We start from the raw sequence: 21170 nt of genomic DNA, 5'->3' as shown, positions 1-21170 counted from the left end.
AGCAGTGCTGTCCATAGCAGCACAAAACAAGTGGAAAGTTTACCAAATGGACGTGAAGTCAGCATTCCTAAATGGAGTGTTAATGGAAGAGGTTTACATTGAACAACCTCTGGACTATGAAAAGAAAGGCCAAGAGCACAAAGTGTGCAGATTGAAGAAAGCTCTTTATGGGCTGAAGCAAGCACCAAGAGCGTGGTACAGTACGATAGATTCCTATCTACTGGAAAATGGATTTGAAAAGTGTGAGGGAGAACCCACACTCTACATCAAAGAAAAGGATGGTAAAATACTAATTGTTGTGTTATATGTTGATGATGTTATTTTCACAAGTAATGATGATTACCTTATTGAAAATTTCAAGACAGTTATGAAAGAAAAATTTGAAATGACTGACATGGGTTTGCTGAGATACTTCTTAGGAATAGAAGTATAACAAAATGGAAATAGGATTTTTATCTCACAAGCGAAATATGTTAATGAAGTGTTGGAAAGATTTAATATGCACGAGAGCAAAGCAGCAATCACTCCCACAGTGATGGGATTAAAACTCAGGAAAGAGGACAACAACAAGGATTTTGATCCTAGTTTGTACAAGAGCATAGTTGGCAGCCTCATGTATTTGACTGAAACTAGACCGGATATAATGCATGTTGTTAGTTTGATTTCCAGATTCATGGAGAGGCCAAAAGAAGCACATTGGCAGGCAACAAAAAGGATTCTGAGGTATGTTAAAGGTACTAAAAGGTTTGGCATTTTATATATTGTTTTAGAATGTTCAGATTTAATTGGATACACTGATAGTGATTGGGCTGGAAGTGTAGATGATCGGAAAAGCACATCCGGTTATGTTTTTCACATGGGTTCAGGAGCCATTTCATGGGCTTCTAAAAAACAGCCTATTGTAACGTTGTCTACAGCAGATGCAAAATATGTGGTAGCTACAGCAGCAGCGTGTCAAGCAATTTGGATGAGAAGGATGTTAAGGAGTTTATGCCAAGAGCAAGCAAAAGGAATTGCATTATCCAAGAATTCTGTGTTTCATAAGAGATTGACACAAAGTTTCATTACATCAGGGAATTGGTAAACAATGGAGAAATTGTTTTAGAACACTGCAGAACTCAGGAGAAGGTTGTAGATATTCTGACCAAATCATTGGGGCAGAAAATTTTTGAGTTTTTGGGGAAATTTCTGGGTATGACTGATAACTCAGCAGTTGAAATTAAAGGGGAGTGTTGAAATGTTACTTTCAACTGCAGCGTCAAAACCGCCAGTTCCCTGCACCGCTTTTCTCGAAATGGTGGTAATTCTCTGGGGAGAAGCGAGCACACTCATCAGCTGACACGTGCCCTGAGCAGTTTGTCAATACAACCTCTCCCTGGCGCGTAAAGTTCAGTAAAAGAGGCCGTGCGATATTAGTGAAGTAATTAATGTAAAATTCATTATGGTTGTTGAAATAGGAAACTTTGCACGGAAGATATAGTCGTCTCTGTTGTCGAAGGAGCAATTAGAAGCACCTACGTTCACATTACAATTTTCTCAGAGCATTACGCTGAATCATGTTGGTGCTTGGATGAGTTGAGCTGGATTGTGAGATCATCTCATGACCGCACCATTTACCCGTTTTTTTTTTCTCAACGTCGAACTTGCAGAGCTTCGTCAGATTGAGTGGGGAAGTTATGTCGAGGCCTTCCAAAATCACGAAGGTAGATTCAGCAATGTAATGCAGAGCAAGTCTTGATTGCAAATAAAGAAAAAGGCAGCGAAAGGAAGAGGGCTCCAGTGATTGTAGGAAGTTTTACATAGGTGTGGCACGCTCTGATGTTTGTTTTTGATTTGCCGCTTCTGTGAGCTCAACTAAGCTCCACTATCAATCTACCCATGGCAGAACTTAACAGCTCTCTGTTGTGACTTGATTGAGGATTTGGGCTTCACTTGCTAGTCGAAAGTTTTTCAGTTTTATTTAGAAGAATCCCTCTATGAGAGGAAGAATTTTGTAACAGCAGTCTTGTTAATGAATACAAGTTTCCTTTTGTGTGTGTGAAAAACTCTGTTTCCTGTGTTAAAAATAGAGCATTATTCTCTATTCATTGTTGTTTTGGAATTATCAGAAATTTCCAACAGTTTCGAGCTAATCATAGTAGGGTTTGTCTAAGGTGAAGTCTGGCTGCCCATTTCCACTCTGTTTGCAAAGCCTCTGCTTGAAACTTGTGCATCGAGATTGGACAATGGTGTGACTTCCTGCATAATTAGCATTTGTATTTGGATTTCAGTTTTTAATAATCTCCATCTGGTATTCAATACTACTGGTTGAAGGGAAAGTACCCCTAGGGTCCTTTGGGCTAAGACTCTACCAGACTGAAAATTGCTTATTCAAAGAAACACACACACACAGCCATCATTTTTACTTTTAAGCAAATTCCAATGTTTAGGGTACATACCTAAGGTCCTACGTTCGAGAAGACCGTTAGGGTGCAAACCCTTCTTGGAGTTCCCTTCTTCTTTCTTTGACCTGCAAGACAAACAAATCAAAGAACACAATAGTGCACGTACAGAAACTTATATATGAATCATCTTTATGCTATAAAGTTAGTTATAAAAAAATCTTTAAGTAACCACTTGCATAAGAATTCAAGACAAGAATCTCATAAGCATAAAGAAAGATTGTTTCGGGAACAAAGACGTGTTTCTTTATAAATAAAGGCAAATAAAGTACATATATCGGAAAGATATCACCTGAACACCTTCAGCAGGCTCCAAGCAAAGCTTCCTCCCGGATTCGTTCCAGCCTCAAGCCTCCAACAAGAGCTCCTTCCAAGTCCTACTCAAATGATGATATCAAGGATGAATGATCACCAATACACATGGAAACAAGGGTTTCCTATGCAAGATGGGGGAAGTGCAGAAAGCACCAAGGACTTCAGACCTGGTCTAAGGGGAAAAATCTTAGCATAATAATCTTGCTCTCCTTTCTCTCTCTCCTTGGCCTTCCCTTTGATGTCTTTTTATACCCTCTCCAAAGTAGTTTTTTAGTTAGGAGTTGGTTGGGAACAGTTGGGCCACGGGCACTAACAGGTGATCCAGCAGGTAAACCCGCGATCACCGCCCGAAAAAGAGGAAATTATATTTTTTTTAAGTGTTTTAATAGATACACACGGGTTGGGTATGACAGAACCGCGTGTACACGCGTTTAACACAGGGCAAAGTCGCGTATAGGGAATAAAACACTGTTTTTTAAATTTTTGGACCAGGTCTGGAAGGAGGGGTTGCCCTAGGCCATAAGTGCAGCATCACAAACCATAAGAGTGAGATTTGGAGCTATAACAGATGCCCCCTAATGTATGAGGTCAGAAGGGGAACATGATGGCCGAAATATATTAAGTAAGTACAAGGAAAGGAACTCTGCCGAAAAACCGAGGAGGACTTCACCAGAATTCAGCCTGCCAAGCCACCGAAAGGAGATCAGAAAGAAACACTGTCTGAGGCGGGCATACCCATGCTCAGGAAAAGTAAAGCATGTCCGCATATCAAGTACAAGCGGATCCACTAAGTATACAAGTATAAATGACTGGAAAATACATAATGGATCATCTGATCATAATGAGTAAGTACATGTCTGAATATCACATATAAGACTGTCAATGATGCTGAAAGATGCAACGGATCATTGAAATCAAAGACTGATCCCATAAGGTACCAACTGAACATGATGGAATAGGATGGTACTACACTGCAAACTCAGGTGCCAGCATATAGAATGTCGCCATGACTGACTGCAACATATAAGGTGGAGTGGTATCAACTAGCAGCAACAGGAGCAACTGTCAAGTGAACCAATGAATGCTGATACAACCTGAGGTCTTCACCGACCGCCGTGGTACATTTCTACACCATGGGAATAAATGATCTGAAGTCGACCATGTGAGAAATCGTTTGATTACCGGTCATTGATGTATACCGTTAAAAAACGCGAGACTACTCACCGATAATGATAATGAGCGTCAAGGTACCCAGTACAATCTAACAAGTGTGAATAGATGAGCTGGAGTCGAACACCTGTAAGAATCTATCAATCAGGAGACAATGATGGTTTCCCACTGTCGATAGCGAGGAATCTGCCACTAATGACTGCAAACCCCAAGGTACTGCCAAATGGACTCTAGATCTTTGCCCCAGAGCAATGAGTCGGAGTCGATAGGGAAAGATCCGCTAGAAGGAAGGCATTAAGGCATCCTCCATCAATCTAGCGCGAGTGTAACCCGTAGGCCAATAATGTGGAAGGAATCGGACGAAAAAGATGTAGTAACCCAACCGAAGTACGTTTCCGGCGTACACAAGATGTGGCTAGCGCACGGCAGAAACCCTCTGAACCAACCAATAATGAAAGCTGACACAGAGGCGAGGTATCCACCAATAGGGTCAAATGGAAACCAAGGTACTGCACGAATCCCAATGTGTGATAATGTATGCTGATGTCGAACACAAGGGAAACCACTCAGTCAAAGACCCATGATACTGATCGATGCTGAGCACAAGGTGACCTATCAATAATGAAAATAGGGCCAGGGTGCGGTCTCTAGGTCTGCCCTCAGAGCAATGTGTCGCCGTCGATAAGGACAAGACCCGCCAGCAAGAAGTCAATGGGGACCTTCTCAAACCGGCACGAGTGAAGGACCAATATAACTGATGTGATGATAGACATGACACTGACAACCAGGAATGGCCGACTGAAAAATGAGTCAAGAGACACCGCAGAAAGGCCGACTCAGGCTAACTTCCCTTGAACAAAAGCACGACTCAATGTGACTATGTGGCAGCATATAATGAATCTGTATAAGTTCGTCATGCAGGAGGCACGAACGAACCCTCCATATGATTGGAAGAGATAACCAATCGGGGGAGAACTGACTCGATAACAAGGTTATGGCTTACCTAAGTCAAACTAAATCCCACCCATGCGGAGGAGACTTTGTTTTGAGTGCTTTGTTCAAGGGCGACACGACTGACTCTAGCTGCCAACAATAAATGGAAATAATGTCCCTGTTCCCGCTCTTTTTGGAATATTTAATTTTTTTGTCTTTTTCTGATAAGCCGGAAAAAGAATAAAAGAATGCTATGATACAGTGGAAAGAACGAGTGTCGGTGAAACAGATGATCTAGTTCCTGGGAAAGGAACGTTCCTATGCTCAATGCAGGGAGGTGAAAAACTGGTCAGTGACACTCAAAGGTATGTTCCTTCCACGGATCAAGGTATGTCAAGCTGCAGAAGTCAAAGGTATGCAAGGTTGATTTTGCAGACATCATGGTCAAAAGTTGGCTTAAACACGAGTCCAAGTGAAGCCGGCTATAGGCCAAAAGGTGCAAATGGTCAACATGCAATGCAGAAGTACAACTCAACACACATAGGAGCCTCTAGGGTATAAGGCCAGAACGAAGCGAGGAAGCAAGGAGGAATGAGTCTTCAACGCATAAGTCATGGCGGGACTACAGAGGACTCCCGAGCCTAGGGATGAAAAATCTGCATGAGTGCCAAGCGACAAAAAAGGTACTAACTAGGGCACCCATGATAAGGTAGGCTCTACCACACAAGTCATGATACTTCTAAGCAATGAGAAGGTTCCGCACCATAACTTGGTGGGGTCGATCCTAAGGCAAAATGGGAAAGGAAACTGATAAATGCACAATGCAGGTGGAAAAACCTAACCTATATGCCAGTTTCGAGAACCAATACCTGTCAGAACGGACCAACCATAAACTTCCAAAGGAGAAATCTTCCAAGTTCTGTAAACATAAATAGGAACACTAGACACGAAGTTAATACATCCCACATATAAACTTCATATAAAATATTTGTGTTATAGAATACAAAACTTGAAAATGCGTACCTCATATATACAATATGGTACAGGGAACCACGCAACCTTTCGGCTTACGTATAATAGCTCTTCGGAATAAACCCCTTGCAGGGCTGAAACCAAGGACTCCTTTGGTAGTCATAACTCATGGCTTCAAAGAGTTCCTCCTGTGAAGGCAAAACAAGATCTGAGAAATCATGAGAACTACAAGGATCAAAAGAGGGAATTAAAGGGTCCCATGTCTCTATAGGAAGAATCTCTCGGTCAACTGCCGGGACCAAGTCCCATGAAGGAGAATAATAAGTCAAAGGATCCTTCTTAGAAGCAATTGAACATTGAGGATTCAATGCCACATAATTCACCCGTGGCGGGGTAGAGTCTACTTGAACACTTGGAACAAACCAAGGGGCATTCTGCATTAAAGTCGAATTAGGGTGGTGATTATCAGATGCAAGTTGATCAATAGTGACAATATTCCCGTTATGAGGAAAGCACATTACTCGAAAGAGTGAAGACACCACAGCATTCATAGCATAGACATAATCACACCCAAGTAGCATATTAAAGTCTAAAGGGCTATCAACCACCATCATATCGATTAAGACAGTCTTCCCACCTAAAGTGATAGGCACTTGAGGAAGAACACCCATAGATTCACCAGGTCTTCTATCATAGGCTAACAACTGACTCTGAGTTGTCAACAACTTTGGGGAACCCAAAGCTTTCCAAGTCAAAGAGGATATAATACTTGTAGAGGCTCCTTCATCCACCATACATCGATAGACATTTGTGGAATTAACTCTGACCTTTATTTGGAAAGGTGCAACGGAAGGAAGACGAGGCTCAACAAGACTGTCCCAATCAGAGGAAACACTCTTAGCACTTGGAGGGGGAACATTCGAAGTAACCGGAATGCCCCCTATACTAGAAGACTCTGTACTAGAGATCAAACAGACTCTTTTGTTAGGCACTTCACCCCCCAAAACAGGAGTGTAATCGGCCAGCGATTGCACTGACTGTACCACATTATCAACCAATGGTTGATGGGATTGATGAGAAACCATATCAGATCTAGGAGTAGAAGTACTTTCAGACTCGGACCATATCCTTTGAACCTCTGGAATACCAGGGCATAAATGAGTAAGATGGTCTCCCTTGCATATCTTGCAAGGGAACTTAGGTTTAAAACTTCTACATCCAGGTTTCTTATCAACCTCCATTCCACCAACATGACTAGCAGTGGTTTGCAGAGAGTCCTGAACATGACTTGCAGAGGTCGGTGACTCTTTGCTAGTATGACTCGCAGTGACTAGACTCATGCCCCCAGCATGACTCGCAGCGGCTGAAGACTCATCTCCAACATGACTCGCAGAGGTTGAAGATGAAGTGCTAGTATGACTTGCAGTGACTAGACTTGTGCCCCCAGCATGACTTGCAGCGGCTGAAGACTCATCTCCAACATGACTAGCAGAGGTTGAAGATGAAAGGATAGAATTATTCTTCTTCTTTGACTTCCTTTTTCTCCTCTTTTTAGATTTCTTATTACAAGAAGGAGAAGAAGAAGGAATCCCAGATTTCTCTTTGAAAGAAGATGAACAATTAGCACCCATATGATGCCCCTGAAATAAAGCATTCATCTGAGAAGCTTCAAGAGCATTTGGAATATTCGGAGTGGACCACAGCCAAATGGGTAGTCCAACATTCAACCCAGGAATATTCAAAGTGGCCATCAAGGGAGTACCAACGTTTCCAAAGAAAGGAAAAGCACAAGGATCCCCTTTTGGAAGGGCACCTTGGTTGGTTTCCACAGGAATATTGGCCATATCTAACTGTTCCAAAGACCCTTTCCCTTGCGGGAACATAGAAATAACTCTTCAAAGAATATGGATAAGCAATCAAAACCTTTGCCCTTGAGGAGGCAACTCCACAACTTCCGAAAGAACGACCAAAAGCCTTTCAAGATCGGTAGAGTGGCAAGCCAGTCACTCAGACCACAAAGTCCAAAGGTGACTAGACAAAAATACCTAAAGCCAACTATATACAAGGAGCAAAGAGCACCCACTAAAAAGTCTCTGAAGATACAGCCAGTCAAACAACTTCCGAGTATTTCCGCTCCGGGTGGTGAGGACCGGACACCAAAATACAAGAAAGCGGAGTCAGGGGCCTTCTGAAGATAGTCTGGGATAATGACGGCCCAGTCCTATCAACGAAGGTAACAGAGGAAGTTACGCTGACCTCCTAACAATAGCCTGCACCGGTGCAAGCCCCCAAGCTTCGCAAGGGTGCCCTCCAGTAGTACTGTCGAGAGTGATGCAACGTCGACCTCAGGTGCCACGGGATTCCCCTCCGCAGCCACCTATGAAGATCCCTAGGAGAGGCAACTATGGGTACCAACTCGTCACAGAAGCCAGGCGGAACAGTCGTGAGGTAAGTTTGGACAAGTAGGAGAGGGGGTATCTCTCTTCCCTGTCTTCACAGACCCTCGTGCTTAACTCCCAGATCCGGAGCTTTCCTGGTCTTCCTAACGCTATTGGATTTACTCTCTTTAATCAGACTCTTATGTTTGACGTTTTATGTGGCCTTGGAGAGTTAACTCTCCACTCGCCTATTCCAAGGCCCTAAAATCCTAAACTTGTTGGTGTAATAACTAAAACAAAAAGTTCTAGTGGATTTTAATTAAGCGGTTGATTTTATTAGGCTGTTCTTTAAGTCACAGGGTAATGGAGATGAAACTAGTGGTGTTTTTTGACGCAAAAGAAGTTAATAAAAACTTAACTATATGCACATGCACTTTTTCGTTCGATGAAAAGTAATCTCTAGAGGGTTCAGAGGAACTTCAAATTAAACAAAGTTGTTTGCTTTCTTTTCAGACTCCACACTCACAAAAGCTAACAAAGCTATGTATGCATAAAAAGGGATGCAAATCTATCCTAATGCAACAGCTATATGTGAATGCAAGATTTTAAGACTACTTTGCAAACAAAGAAGGAAAGTTGCTCACTTATCAAATTTGTCTTGCCACTAAAATGCTTAGATAGAATATGATGTGCTACCAATCATTTCGTCCAAACAATAAAAACAAGTTCTAAGATAAACATAAAGCACTTTCACTTCGCAAAAAAGAAAATCAAATGAAAAGCAAGTTTAAGAAAGCGAAACTCAAAACTTTCAAAAGATTTTCTTTCAATCAAACCAAAAAAGTCTTTTTCAAAGGAAAGCTCTCAAAAACTGTCACCAATGATTGATAAACAAGCAACCAAACACTTTTGTGAATAGACACCTTTCAAATGATGAAAACTCAACAAAAATAAAATGTGTTCGAAATCGCTTTTGACAATCACAAGCAGCAATGAAAGTCCAAAATATCAAAAGACGAGTTTCAAGAAAAATGGTAACAAACAAATTTCCCGAAACGAAGGAGCAATTCTGGTTGAAGGGAAAGTACCCCTAGGGTCCTTTGGGCTAAGACTCTACCAGACTGAAAATTGCTTATTCAAAGAAACACACACACACAGCCATCATTTTTACTTTTAAGCAAATTCTAATGTTTAGGGTACATACCTAAGGTCCTACGTTCGAGAAGACCGTTAGGGTGCAAACCCTTCTTGGAGTTCCCTTCTTCTTTCTTTGACCTGCAAGACAAACAAATCAAAGAACACAATAGTGCACGTACAGAAACTTATATATAAATCATCTTTATGCTATAAAGTTAGTTATAAAAAAATCTTTAAGTAACCACTTGCATAAGAATTCAAGACAAGAATCTCATAAGCATAAAGAAAGATTGTTTCGGGAACAAAGACGTGTTTCTTTATAAATAAAGGCAAATAAAGTACATATATCGGAAAGATATCACCTGAACACCTTCAGCAGGCTCCAAGCAAAGCTTCCTCCCGGATTCGTTCCAGCCTCAAGCCTCCAACAAGAGCTCCTTCCAAGTCCTACTCAAATGATGATATCAAGGATGAATGATCACCAATACACATGGAAACAAGGGTTTCCTATGCAAGATGGGGGAAGTGCAGAAAGCACCAAGGACTTCAGACCTGGTCTAAGGGGAAAAATCTCAGCATAATAATCTTGCTCTCCTTTCTCTCTCTCCTTGGCCTTCCCTTTGATGTCTTTTTATACCCTCTCCAAAGTAGTTTTTTAGTTAGGAGTTGGTTGGGAACAGTTGGGCCACGGGCACTAACAGGTGATCCAGCAGGTAAACCCGCGATCACCGCCCGAAAAAGAGGAAATTATATTTTTTTTAAGTGTTTTAATAGATACACGCGGGTTGGGTATGACAGACCCGCGTGTACACGCGTTTAACACAGGGCAAAGTCGCGTATAGGGAATAAAACACTGTTTTTTAAATTTTTGGACCAGGTCTGGAAGGAGGGGTTGCCCTAGGCCATAAGTGCAGCATCACAAACCATAAGAGTGAGATTTGGAGCTATAACAACTACAAAACAAAATGAATGAATGGCAATTTAAATGATGTACTATAAAATATGAGAATACAAATAAACATACCTGAGAGGACAACCAAGTCTACCTCATCTAGACCCTGTCGCTTAAACTTGGTAATGAGAGTTTGGAGAGTTGAGTTGGGTGCTGGGATATTGTTGTTGGACCCACTCAAGCTTGCACTCCTCGAGTCTCTCCTTCCCAGAAAAACAGGAAAGGTTGGACCTCCAGTCTGACAATATTCATCCATAACACATCATTATGTATTATTATTTATTTGTTGTATTTTCGTTTAGATTTTAGATTTTTGGAATATTTCTAAATTGAATGGATATTCTGAAATATGATCATCAAGAAAAAGGTCAATAATTAATCTAGTTAATGACCATAAAATTCTAGAATATTCCTGATATCTAAAATCCAGAAATAAATTTAGTTAAAAGCAACTAAATCAATTGTTATATTTAAAAATCTAAAATATTTTTAAAATCCACCATTAAAATAATTTCAACACTATTTTCTCAGTAACAAAAATGAGACTACTTTCAAATCTATTGCAAACACCATAAATGTAATATATTTAATATTAAATAGATGAGTATATAATGTGTTACTAGAACCACTGAGTCATGAACTGCAAGAGCGAGAATATCTGCATAGGATACAGTTTTTGGGCACACCGCCTCCAGTGCACTCTTAATATGATCAACTACTGTAAATCCTCTAGTAGAGTTATTGTTGGGATTTGATCCCTTCTCAGTTACAACTTTTGAACTGTTATCAATCAGCAAAGATGCATGTCATGTTATTAATTGTATATACAGATTAATCTCTTTATTAATGAGTTGATTAGTTAATAATAATAATATCTATTTTTAAGGTCACAGCCAAGCCAGACATCAACTTGGTGTATAAGATCCCTTGTTTGTGGGACAAGGGACCCACTAGTAGAGTTATTGTTGGGATTTGATCCCTTCTCAGTTACAACTTTTGAACTGTTATCAATCAGCAAAGATGCATGTCATGTTATTAATTGTATATACAGATTAATCTCTTTATTAATGAGTTGATTAGTTAATAATAATAATATCTATTTTTAAGGTCACAGCCAAGCCAGACATCAACTTGGTGTATAAGATCCCTTGTTTGTGGGACAAGGGACCCACTTCTGCGCAGCGATTTGACTGCTAAGTCTACGAAAGCACACATAACTCTACCCTCCTCTGGTTTTGAACCGGTGACCTTTTAAAAAGAAACACATGCTCTTAACCATTAGACCCACTTAAGCTGTATATATGATTACCTAAACGCTAGCGACTATCAATTAGATGAATTATGACCAGCAGCAGAATATACATATGATTACCTGGACGCTGACATTCGAGCTTACTTCATCGCGGCCTTCGCTACTACTGATTTCACTATTTCCTCGTCCATGGGGCATGAATTGGAATATAAATTTGGAACCAAAGCAGCTTGGGAATACCCATAGTAGAGTAACAATGATATTATGAAGAAATATGCCTGTGGCGAGCAAATTGGTGAAAGAGCATGGGAGGAGGAAAAAGTTTTGGCCATGATTGATTCTAAAAAATATGAAATGAATTAATCTTGCTGTGCTCGATTGATTATGTGGATGAGGTCCTCAATGTCGACGCTTATTTAAATAATTCACAGCACCTGCGTGCAAATAATCTGCCTCGTTCGTTCGCATTTGTTGTCGAAAGTTCAGTGGAAGAAGACCGTTCAGCTACTCCACAAAAGTCCGGAGCATATCGACTCTACTGGTGGTGTTGGATGTTGGATGATAGTGATTTTTTCTTTTATTTTTTTCTATTGTCGAAATATCAATAAGCAATCAGCAACTACTTCATGCATCCAACGGGTATGAATCAAAGTTGATTGTTGATATTGTCCCCTGAAAGTTGTACGCAGAATTTGGAATTTGATTGCCTAGTCAATTATTTCACCTGCTCTCGTCTATTAAATTTTAAAATATTTTTGAAATCTACCATCAAAATTTAAAAATTGCTTTCATTTATGTACTTTTCACCAAATCTAGAAGCCATCACAACTATCTGTTGAGACTCCATGCCAAATAACTACGGATGTAGTTAGTTTGTGACCTCCCGGAGTACGTACCAACTAAGCTAGTTACATGATAGTGATATGATAATTGATTCGTGGACACCAGATATTAAAAACTCCATGTGGGTCACCACGGTTTGTTTAGTTTTTCACATATGTTAAAAAACATAAGCCTCACGATAACACTAATATGTTGACTCGCAGCCATAGCAATAGTTTTTTATTACAGTGAAATGTAGCAACTTTGCACTGAGTAGACCCAATGGATAACAGACGAGGTAATGAATGTTCTAATCTCTTTTCATGTAACAGTTATCTCGTGGATATAAATCTGGTTACAAAGAAGGCCATTTTTGCGATCTACTATGTTTCATGAAGACAATGTATAAATTGTAATGTGACGCAGAAAGCTGTTAAAGCCCAATAACTTATGAGTAATTGATGAGCAAAAGTTAACTTCAGACGAAAATGCCCAATTGAAAAACAATGAATTTTTCTATTTTACATATTATTCGAATCAATAGTCGCACAATGAAATTAACCATTTTCTTTCATAGAATGGATTGAATGAAGGTAGCTCCACCGTACGTCAACGATGAATGGAATCAGATGAATAACGTCAACCTATCAATGAATGGAGCTGAAGAATGTAACATTTGAACGGGAGCCAATTCATAAGGTTTGAAGGTCAATCCGAGGCAATGATGTGTTCCATAACTTCTTCTCAACAAAGAAATTTGCAATTATAGCAGATTGATGAGTTTCATTTAATATTTTAGAAAGATGGCTGTAATAGGCCAGTCAATCAATATCTTCTATGAAGATTTCCATTTGTATGGTCAACGATAGTCCATCCATCCGAACTTACTTAGCCATTTTCCAAACCACTTACAGGCCTAATCTGGCTTATCTGGCTTCCTATTCGAAGTTTACAAACAATGCTTAGGTATGTCTTACCTTTCCAATAGTCGACCATGAGATGAAACTGTTTCCGGATTATAGACCAGTTGAACTTCAAACTCTGTTTGCTTGCCAAGGTAAGAATATTACTTGTTTCCATTTTGTTAAACAACCAAATTGCTGCAATACTTAATTATAATATCTTTGATGGCAAGAACATTGTTTCAGCGTATTCTGCATAAAGCGCTGATCATGTAAAAACAAGAGTAAATGACGTGTGTGCACTTGGTGTACAAACGAACTAAAGAGAAGTGTGTGTATAGCTTTTTATGAGCTAATTTTTTTTTAGCATCTTATAAGAATATAAATACATGATCTTCAATGGCGGTGATCAAGTAAAAACAAGAGTAAATGACGTGTGTGCACTTGTGTATAAACGAACTACACAAAAGTGTGTATAGCTTTCTATGAGCTAATTGTTTTTATGCATCTCATAAGAATATAAATACATGTTCTTCAAAGTTAATTTACATTATGCTTGAAGGATGTATGTTTAGCCTTATGACTGCATACGCTGAGTAGATATTGTTCGAAACTCGTGTTGTGATTACATGCCTATGTTTACATATATGACTTGCATGTAAGGCTCATTGCGGGGTTACATATATGGTTTGCATGCAGGGCTCATTGCGGGGTTACAATGAGTTGTCTAGATGGATCAAAATTCTTACAAATTAACATGAGTTAAAAACTAAGTTAATAGGCTAGATATTTATAACCAAGCTTGAGGAATAAATAAAGTTGGAGATTTACAATATATTTAGAAATTCAAAATATGTGGTGTATTTGATTCTTGATAGATACAATAATGGTCAAATATTAATCTATATCTATCATATAATTCATTGATTTTTAATCCTTGTACTTATAATGAATTTCCTTCTTTCTAAACAATTGTGGTGAATGGGCATTGAATGGAAAAATGAAAAATGGTTTCTTCTGAACTCTAACCTAATGGACATCATGATGGTCCACTGAAACCAAGCTTTTTCAGATTTTCTCCAGTTGGAACCTTATTTTCTAAGATGCACCATTAAATAAATCTGCAATGTGTTATATAACATAGAATCTTGTAACATTGTAGTAGAGTAGAAGAATAATGCAAAGAAAGGACATGAACTAACATATTTATTTCAAAAAGTAGAAATGGTCAACCATAAACTGGTTATTTATTTTATGGGCTTACAGATTGAGTATTAGAAATTCCCTACACATTGTTAATGAGATATCAAATTAGATAACATCTATATCCTTGAAATCAGAGAAGGCTCAAATACTCAATTGAAATTAGAGAAGGCTCAAATACTCAATGCCTCAACATAAGAGGAGTAAAGCATATAACCAACTTTTGGAAAGATAATTGATATGAAAGTTATGAATAAATGATGGTGGTGAATAAGTGATTTTTAAAGTATATCTATTTGATGGATTTTAGTGATATGGTCATCTTATCATTTTACTCATATTAAAATTATATTATGAGTTGTATGATTGCTATGCAAGGACATAGCTTAATAAAATACAAACTAATTTAGGTAAAGATAGTCCAGTCAATGACATAAAATAATGGAATAAAGTTTATACTCCTAGATATCTTAAGAAAGAATGAAAGATAAATGAAAGAAACAAGGATCTTTCCATAGATGGCGAAAAGTCAAAGATAAAATATATAGAGGGAATCTATATAAATCACCGAAAGCTAGCTCATGACATTCTATCAACATTAACAATAGATTGATGGTTAATTAATTTCCATCCTAGAACAGTTTCTAAAGGTCTTCTTAAAATTGTATCTATTCAGGAAGTTCCCCTGAATATCGTTAAACTAGTAAAAGACAAGTCTCTATATGTGGTATGAGACTATGTAATTACCTTTCGATTTAATATTTTGTGTTAATTGATGCATCTACATGTAATGATGTAGTTCATTTTTGGATATGGTCTTGCCAATGGCTGAACCATTTAATTCACCCTTAGTGGGAAAATTCTCCAAATATACATTATTGGAGGGAACAAAACCTTGTCGGGTTATTATACTTAGTTAATTATACATGCATAGTTTGGAACCTATAGGTTGCTTTTCAGTAAAGAAATATCTAAATAATTGAAACTAAGATAGATAAGAGGCACAAATTATATTCTGATCTAAATAGAACTAGGGTTAGAGTGTGAAGTGAATGCACAAATGCAATACAACTCACTATGTCCATGTTGGAGAAGACATCATACATTAATAAATTATGACTCTAATAAGAAAGTCAATGGGAATGACACCTAACAATACATCTGGTGTAAGTACATAGTAGGAGTGTAAAAGAAATTCCTAGTGCTTCTTGATCAATAACAATAAGAGAATATTAAATACAATATTAAGTTCACTCAAATTCCAATGTGTAAATTATTGCAATTCAAAGTATGCAACCTCAAACTTCACATTGATGTGCATATCCATCCAGATAAAGATGGGGTTTTGTTAATATCTCACAAATAGGAACTTTTCAAATCTACAGTAAGAAAAAGATGCTTCCAGTAGAATGATTGTAGATCTTACAAATGTACTTCTTGAGGGAAGTGTTAAGATAAAAATGATCTGTATGCTTTTACTATAAACAAAGTATACATGCTTTATGAAGACAGAAAATGAAAAACATATTAGATATGGGGCTGCTCAATGTAATCATAGTAGAAATAAGAGCAATTCAGAGCATCCTAATGAATAACAATAATTGTACACTAGATTCGAAACATGATTGTCTGAATTAATAAAAAAATTATTGATAAATCCAAAAGGTTTCACATTAATACAACTTATGATGATCTAAAGATCTTATACTAGTAATAAAATAATACATGCACCAAAGGGGTGACATATAAAAGGTTCTAGAAGAGATAGAATAATAAACGATACAACATCTCGTTGTTAAATTAATAAGATTCTTTAACCATATTGGATGGCTAAATGGTAGTGGTAAGAAATATTATTGTAAAATAAAATATGTTTTGATAAAATGATATCTAGCAAATGATTCAAAGCAATTGACAATTGTAAAATCTGAAATGCATATTTTGTATCACTATTCTATTAAGAAATAGGGGATAACTCTACCTGTCAGATTGCATTGATAGTGTTGTCTGTTTAAAAATGACAACATAACGATTATTGCATAAACAATTTGTTTTAAGGAATTTAACAGTTGATTGGTTTCCAAGAAATGAATTTTATTCTACCAATCATGACCTATTGTTAAGGTGGGGTATCCACGTGATAATGACCCAAGTTCACACCCTAGTATACATAGTATCCTGGAAAGTAAGAGATTGCGGAGTGTGAGAACATTGTAACCTTCATTCATGACTCACATATAGGAGGTGTATGTGCTTATAAACTAATTGTTTGATTGGTTTTGAATATACACTAAATTATTCATGGCTAACAAGGTGTTGGAAGTAGTGTTAAAAAGAGAAAACAAGAAATCATATGACATAACGCGTTTATGCGTGGAGTATTGTTGAGTACCAAATGATTATTTTCTTGGTTAAAGACAAAGTTAAGGTTGTTATTAGACTTCAAATATAACATTGAAGTCCATACTTGACTAACTATCATAGTCAATAGTCTGCTTTATGATTAAACGAAGGTCATATTTTTTTGTTATGAAAATCTTTTCTATGGGACAGATTCAATCCCAAAACTCAAAGTTATTGGTTTTGTAAAGTTGCATCATGCATCTATGTTATCATTTTGCTGAAAATTTCTTGCAACGACAAGATACATGAAAAGGATTAGCTAAATAAAAGCACTTGAATACTTTGATATAAAAAATTTAATTATGCTCTGGTTGCAGAAATTGAAGAAGTCCATGAATTCCTTATTCTCTAATCGATTTTTTATTTTTTTTCCACATGTGGTTCACGAACCCTCGCGGTCATTGGGTGGCCGCTATGTCCACAGAAATATTTGAGCTTGATCAAGGGTATCAAGCCCCGCGGCCAATAGCTAGGCCTAACCCCAAGGGCTTCAAGGAGAATTGACCTTGTGACCTCTCGAACGACAAGGCACTTATTTGACTAGTTGAGCTAACCCTTAGGGCTTAGTTTGATCAGACTTGTCTAAAGGTAATTTGAATAATTGAAGAATTTTTTGGCATAATACTAACATGGTTGAAAACATGTGGATGAGGTATATGTCATGCAGGTGATGCTATGGACATTTTGTATTGGATACACGTGTACAGGTGTTGTTGTGTACAAATGATACATATGGTACTGGTATGGATGCATGTATTGCATGATGATATATGACATGTATAACTGTATGTGTGTGATGCACACTATGTGTAGGTACACATGGTTGAGGAGAAGGCACTGGGCGATTGCCTGCTGTGGCAACCGACCCAAAGTGCATACAGAAGAAAGACAAAGGTAGAAGCTAAGGAGTGATTCAAGGATAAGTATCAATGTTTCATTTCAGTTTTGTATGCATGAAATTCATGATTTTGATCTATGTGATCTATGATGGATGGTTACATATGGGTTATTATTTTGTTGGTTATGTTGAGCTAACCTGATATGATATTTTATACATGTGGATTGGTCAAATGTGCTAGCTTGACTTGTTATGACTAATGCAGGGAAACTACAGGAAGCATGTGTTCGGCAAGAACACAAATGAATTGGAATAACATGCATTTATTCTGATTATTTAAACAAAATTTAAATGAGGAATCATAGTTAAAGGGTGGGCAACATTAACCCATAGCTACTCATGTAGTAGCACCGCTACATTAACTGTGGTAAAGAAAATTGAGTTTCTGCATCTGAAAATGTCTCACAAAATTGATTGAAACAAATGTAGAGGTAACAATGGAAGGAGATTGCTAGTAGAACTCCTTTGTAATCGATGTATCGGAAGATCTGATTCAGGTGGCAAGGGCATGGGAATATGAAAATTGAGACAAAAAAAAAATACCTGTGAATGAGGAAATAAATTGTAAGATTTGGTAATACACCGAGGATGGTGTAAATTTAAAGGGGGGAGTATGTAACACCCCTACGTTGTATGTAACACTCTGTTAGCCTAAGCTAAGAAAAGCTAGTTTAAAGGTGTAACAATGAAACTAAATAATTTATTATTAAATAAATACAAACAATTTAATCACTTGGAAAATGAGACACTAAAAGACGAGGTTCTTGTCAAAGGAAATCCCATTGGTGAATGGGAATGGATAATTCTTTCGTGATAAGAATTTTAGATCCAATAACAGATAAGATTAATGGATTTGGAGATAGATATCCATTAAGTTACTTTGCTAGATAAAGATGCTAAGTTTAAGAAAAACATAAAAGCCTTGTGGTAGATAAAGGCAAGCTTTTATGAGGAAAAGTCTCGCGGGAGAGAAAGGTGAGTTTTCCAGGAAAAGCTTAGACAAATGGATAAAAATATCAATCTAAAAGAGGGACACCACTAAAGGAAACCATATCATGAAAGAGGGTACTAAATACCCATTGAAGGAATCAAGAGAGGTACTTGATCCATGGTAAGAACTCTCGGCTCGAGGGTGAACTGAAGAAAGTCAGTTCTAGGTTGGGTGGCGGTGCTCGATTTTCCAAGTGACATTCTCTCTTTTGCTCTGGTTTGATTCAATGGCATGTGATGCTGTGTATGTTGGCTCCTTACACTTCTTATTGTCGAATATTAAGCTTATGAGATGATTGACTTGCATGTGTTAACTTTTCTTATGAGATGATTGAATAATTATGCATGAGACAACTATGTATGATGAATGATTATGTTTTTTAAGGTTTGCAATTGTATAGTCTGTGGTTCACGTTATCTAATCTATGAATTATGCATCATGGGATGAATTGCATCCACTGAGGCTCATTTTAGTTATTTATTCGTATAATTGCATAAGATATATGTGTCAGTAATACTTTCGACTATCACTGTTGGACTACAATCATGATATAGGGCAATCCTAGATAAAATATGTTTATGTTAATGTTTCCATTAAGGCTTATGTTGAGTTATCATAGGAATGAAAACTAAATGCATAATCTTACCATGTTTAATGGCCATTATTGATTTGTTCCTTCGAGTTGTAACGCATGCATAAGGATTGATTTGGAATGTGGTAACAAAGTCTATTAATTGAACCTAAAAGTCCACATCCTGGATCCAGTGGAGCATAGTAGATAGTTGGTAGTATTGTGTCAGGGAGGTATATGACATTATCACACCCCGTTCTAGAAATAATGGCCGAAATATGCAAGTTGCAGAGTAGTGGGCACTCCAAGCTATGGGCGCTCGATGTTATTTATTACCCCACTTGTTGTTTCTTCCTTGACTCTGATCTATGGCTCCTCAAGGTAGAGAATATCCATTTGGTGTTGAGAAGAACAATGGCTCACGGGATTATGGATCGTAGCAAGAAGGTTTATCGCAGGGGAATGCCAAGAAGTGGGCAATCATCATCCACCCCTCACAAAAGAATAGGAATGGAGACCTCGACATGGGAGTCTACATAGGCTTATGTGGACCTTTGCCTAGAAGTGGGAAAGGTCATTCTGGAAGCTAAATAGCAAGCAGTTTGGGAGAAAAGAGCAAACAAATTAGTGGGTTACATGGTAGAAGAGGTTGATTGGGTGATAGGTAAAGGCATCACTCGAACCGGAGAAACCCTGTCTCTTAAAATTATGGACACAACATGGCACATGAAAATGTTGATGGCCAAAGTCATAGCAAAGACTAGTTCTTAGGGCACCCAATCATGACAGTTTGACATCCTTCAGAGAAGAGTGGATAGAGTGGAAACCAACATATGGACATTGGTGGACATTTAATGATGTCAGAAGGCCCGTATTGACTCCTTGGTGAAAAATTTTGATACTTTCCTGCATTATGTTCATCACCTGGACATCTTTCCTGGCAATGGGGATGATCAACTAGATACTGTGCAATGTGTATGTGTGCGTAGCATGAGAGGTGAGCCATCGCATCAAGGCAGTAACATCGACCCTTCAAGCAAGTGGACTCCCCCATGGGCAACGACCCTGATAACTAATATGATATTATATGTCTCTATTTTGGTTTTGGGTATGGTTTTCAGAAGTCCTGTATAGTCCTGTTATGTCTAGCATTGGTAAGTGTCTAAAGTATGTTACATCTGATCGACTAGCCTGACGAATAAATTTGGTTAGAAGTCATAGAAAAATATGGAGCTACTTTTCTGGTTGTAAATTTTGTAAAAGTTGGTCTAGGAAGAAAAACATTTACAATGTCATAACTAGAAGGTTGATAAGAATATGGCTATACTACAGTTCGTCTAGTTTCCAATCAGGTAGACCAACTGTAAAATATTATGTATGTAATTTTGTTTTAAATGATGAATATAAGTCCTAATGCTTATTTTTCACCTCTATGAATGATCCGAATTGGATCCATAGAAAGACTGTCAAGAACCATGACTGAATTAGGTCGAACAAATCTCTAATGAAATCCAAAACAGTATCAAAAACACCCTGAACCAGTGGCCATGGCAGTCGACGTGAACGACGAGGACCTTGGTCAAAGCGCGCTGACCAAGGCCCATGGAGACCGCGCAAGAGGCCAAAGTAGCCCCTGGCAGCCATGGAATGGGAAAAGGGCGAGGTTTTTGATGCGTAATTAGCGTTAATCGCACATCACTAAGCGAACAGGACCAAAATGGGAAAGCTCGAGCATCCCGTCGCGTGGGGGAACCAGAGAACCCGTGCTTTGGAAACCGATGGTTTTGATTGGGGTGCCCTTGAACGGTAAGAGGTTTTGGACAGCAGCAG

The 21170-nt window shown here is 38.2% G+C and overlaps 1 protein-coding gene across 1 annotated transcript in view; it reads right to left on the bottom strand.

Annotated features, from left to right (window-relative positions):
- Window positions 1-21170, bottom strand: part of LOC149169443 (peroxidase 72-like) — a 64304-nt gene that overhangs the window by 14016 nt on the left and 29118 nt on the right. The window contains exons 4-6 of the mRNA XM_089425193.1: window positions 10919-11100; window positions 10371-10536; window positions 2130-2238 (exon numbers count right to left, since the gene is read on the bottom strand). Of these exons, the coding sequence (XP_089281319.1) occupies window positions 2130-2238; window positions 10371-10536; window positions 10919-11100 (457 nt within the window). The remainder of the gene's footprint in view (window positions 1-2129; window positions 2239-10370; window positions 10537-10918; window positions 11101-21170) is intronic.

The sequence above is a fragment of the Pinus tabuliformis genome, chromosome 4_2 (genome assembly GCF_031772625.1).
Source record: "Pinus tabuliformis cultivar Carrire ecotype Pingquan chromosome 4_2, CPIR1, whole genome shotgun sequence".
NCBI lineage: Eukaryota > Viridiplantae > Streptophyta > Pinopsida > Pinales > Pinaceae > Pinus > Pinus tabuliformis.
Note: the sequence above shows the minus strand (reverse complement) of the source record. Positions and strands in the feature narration are given on the sequence as shown.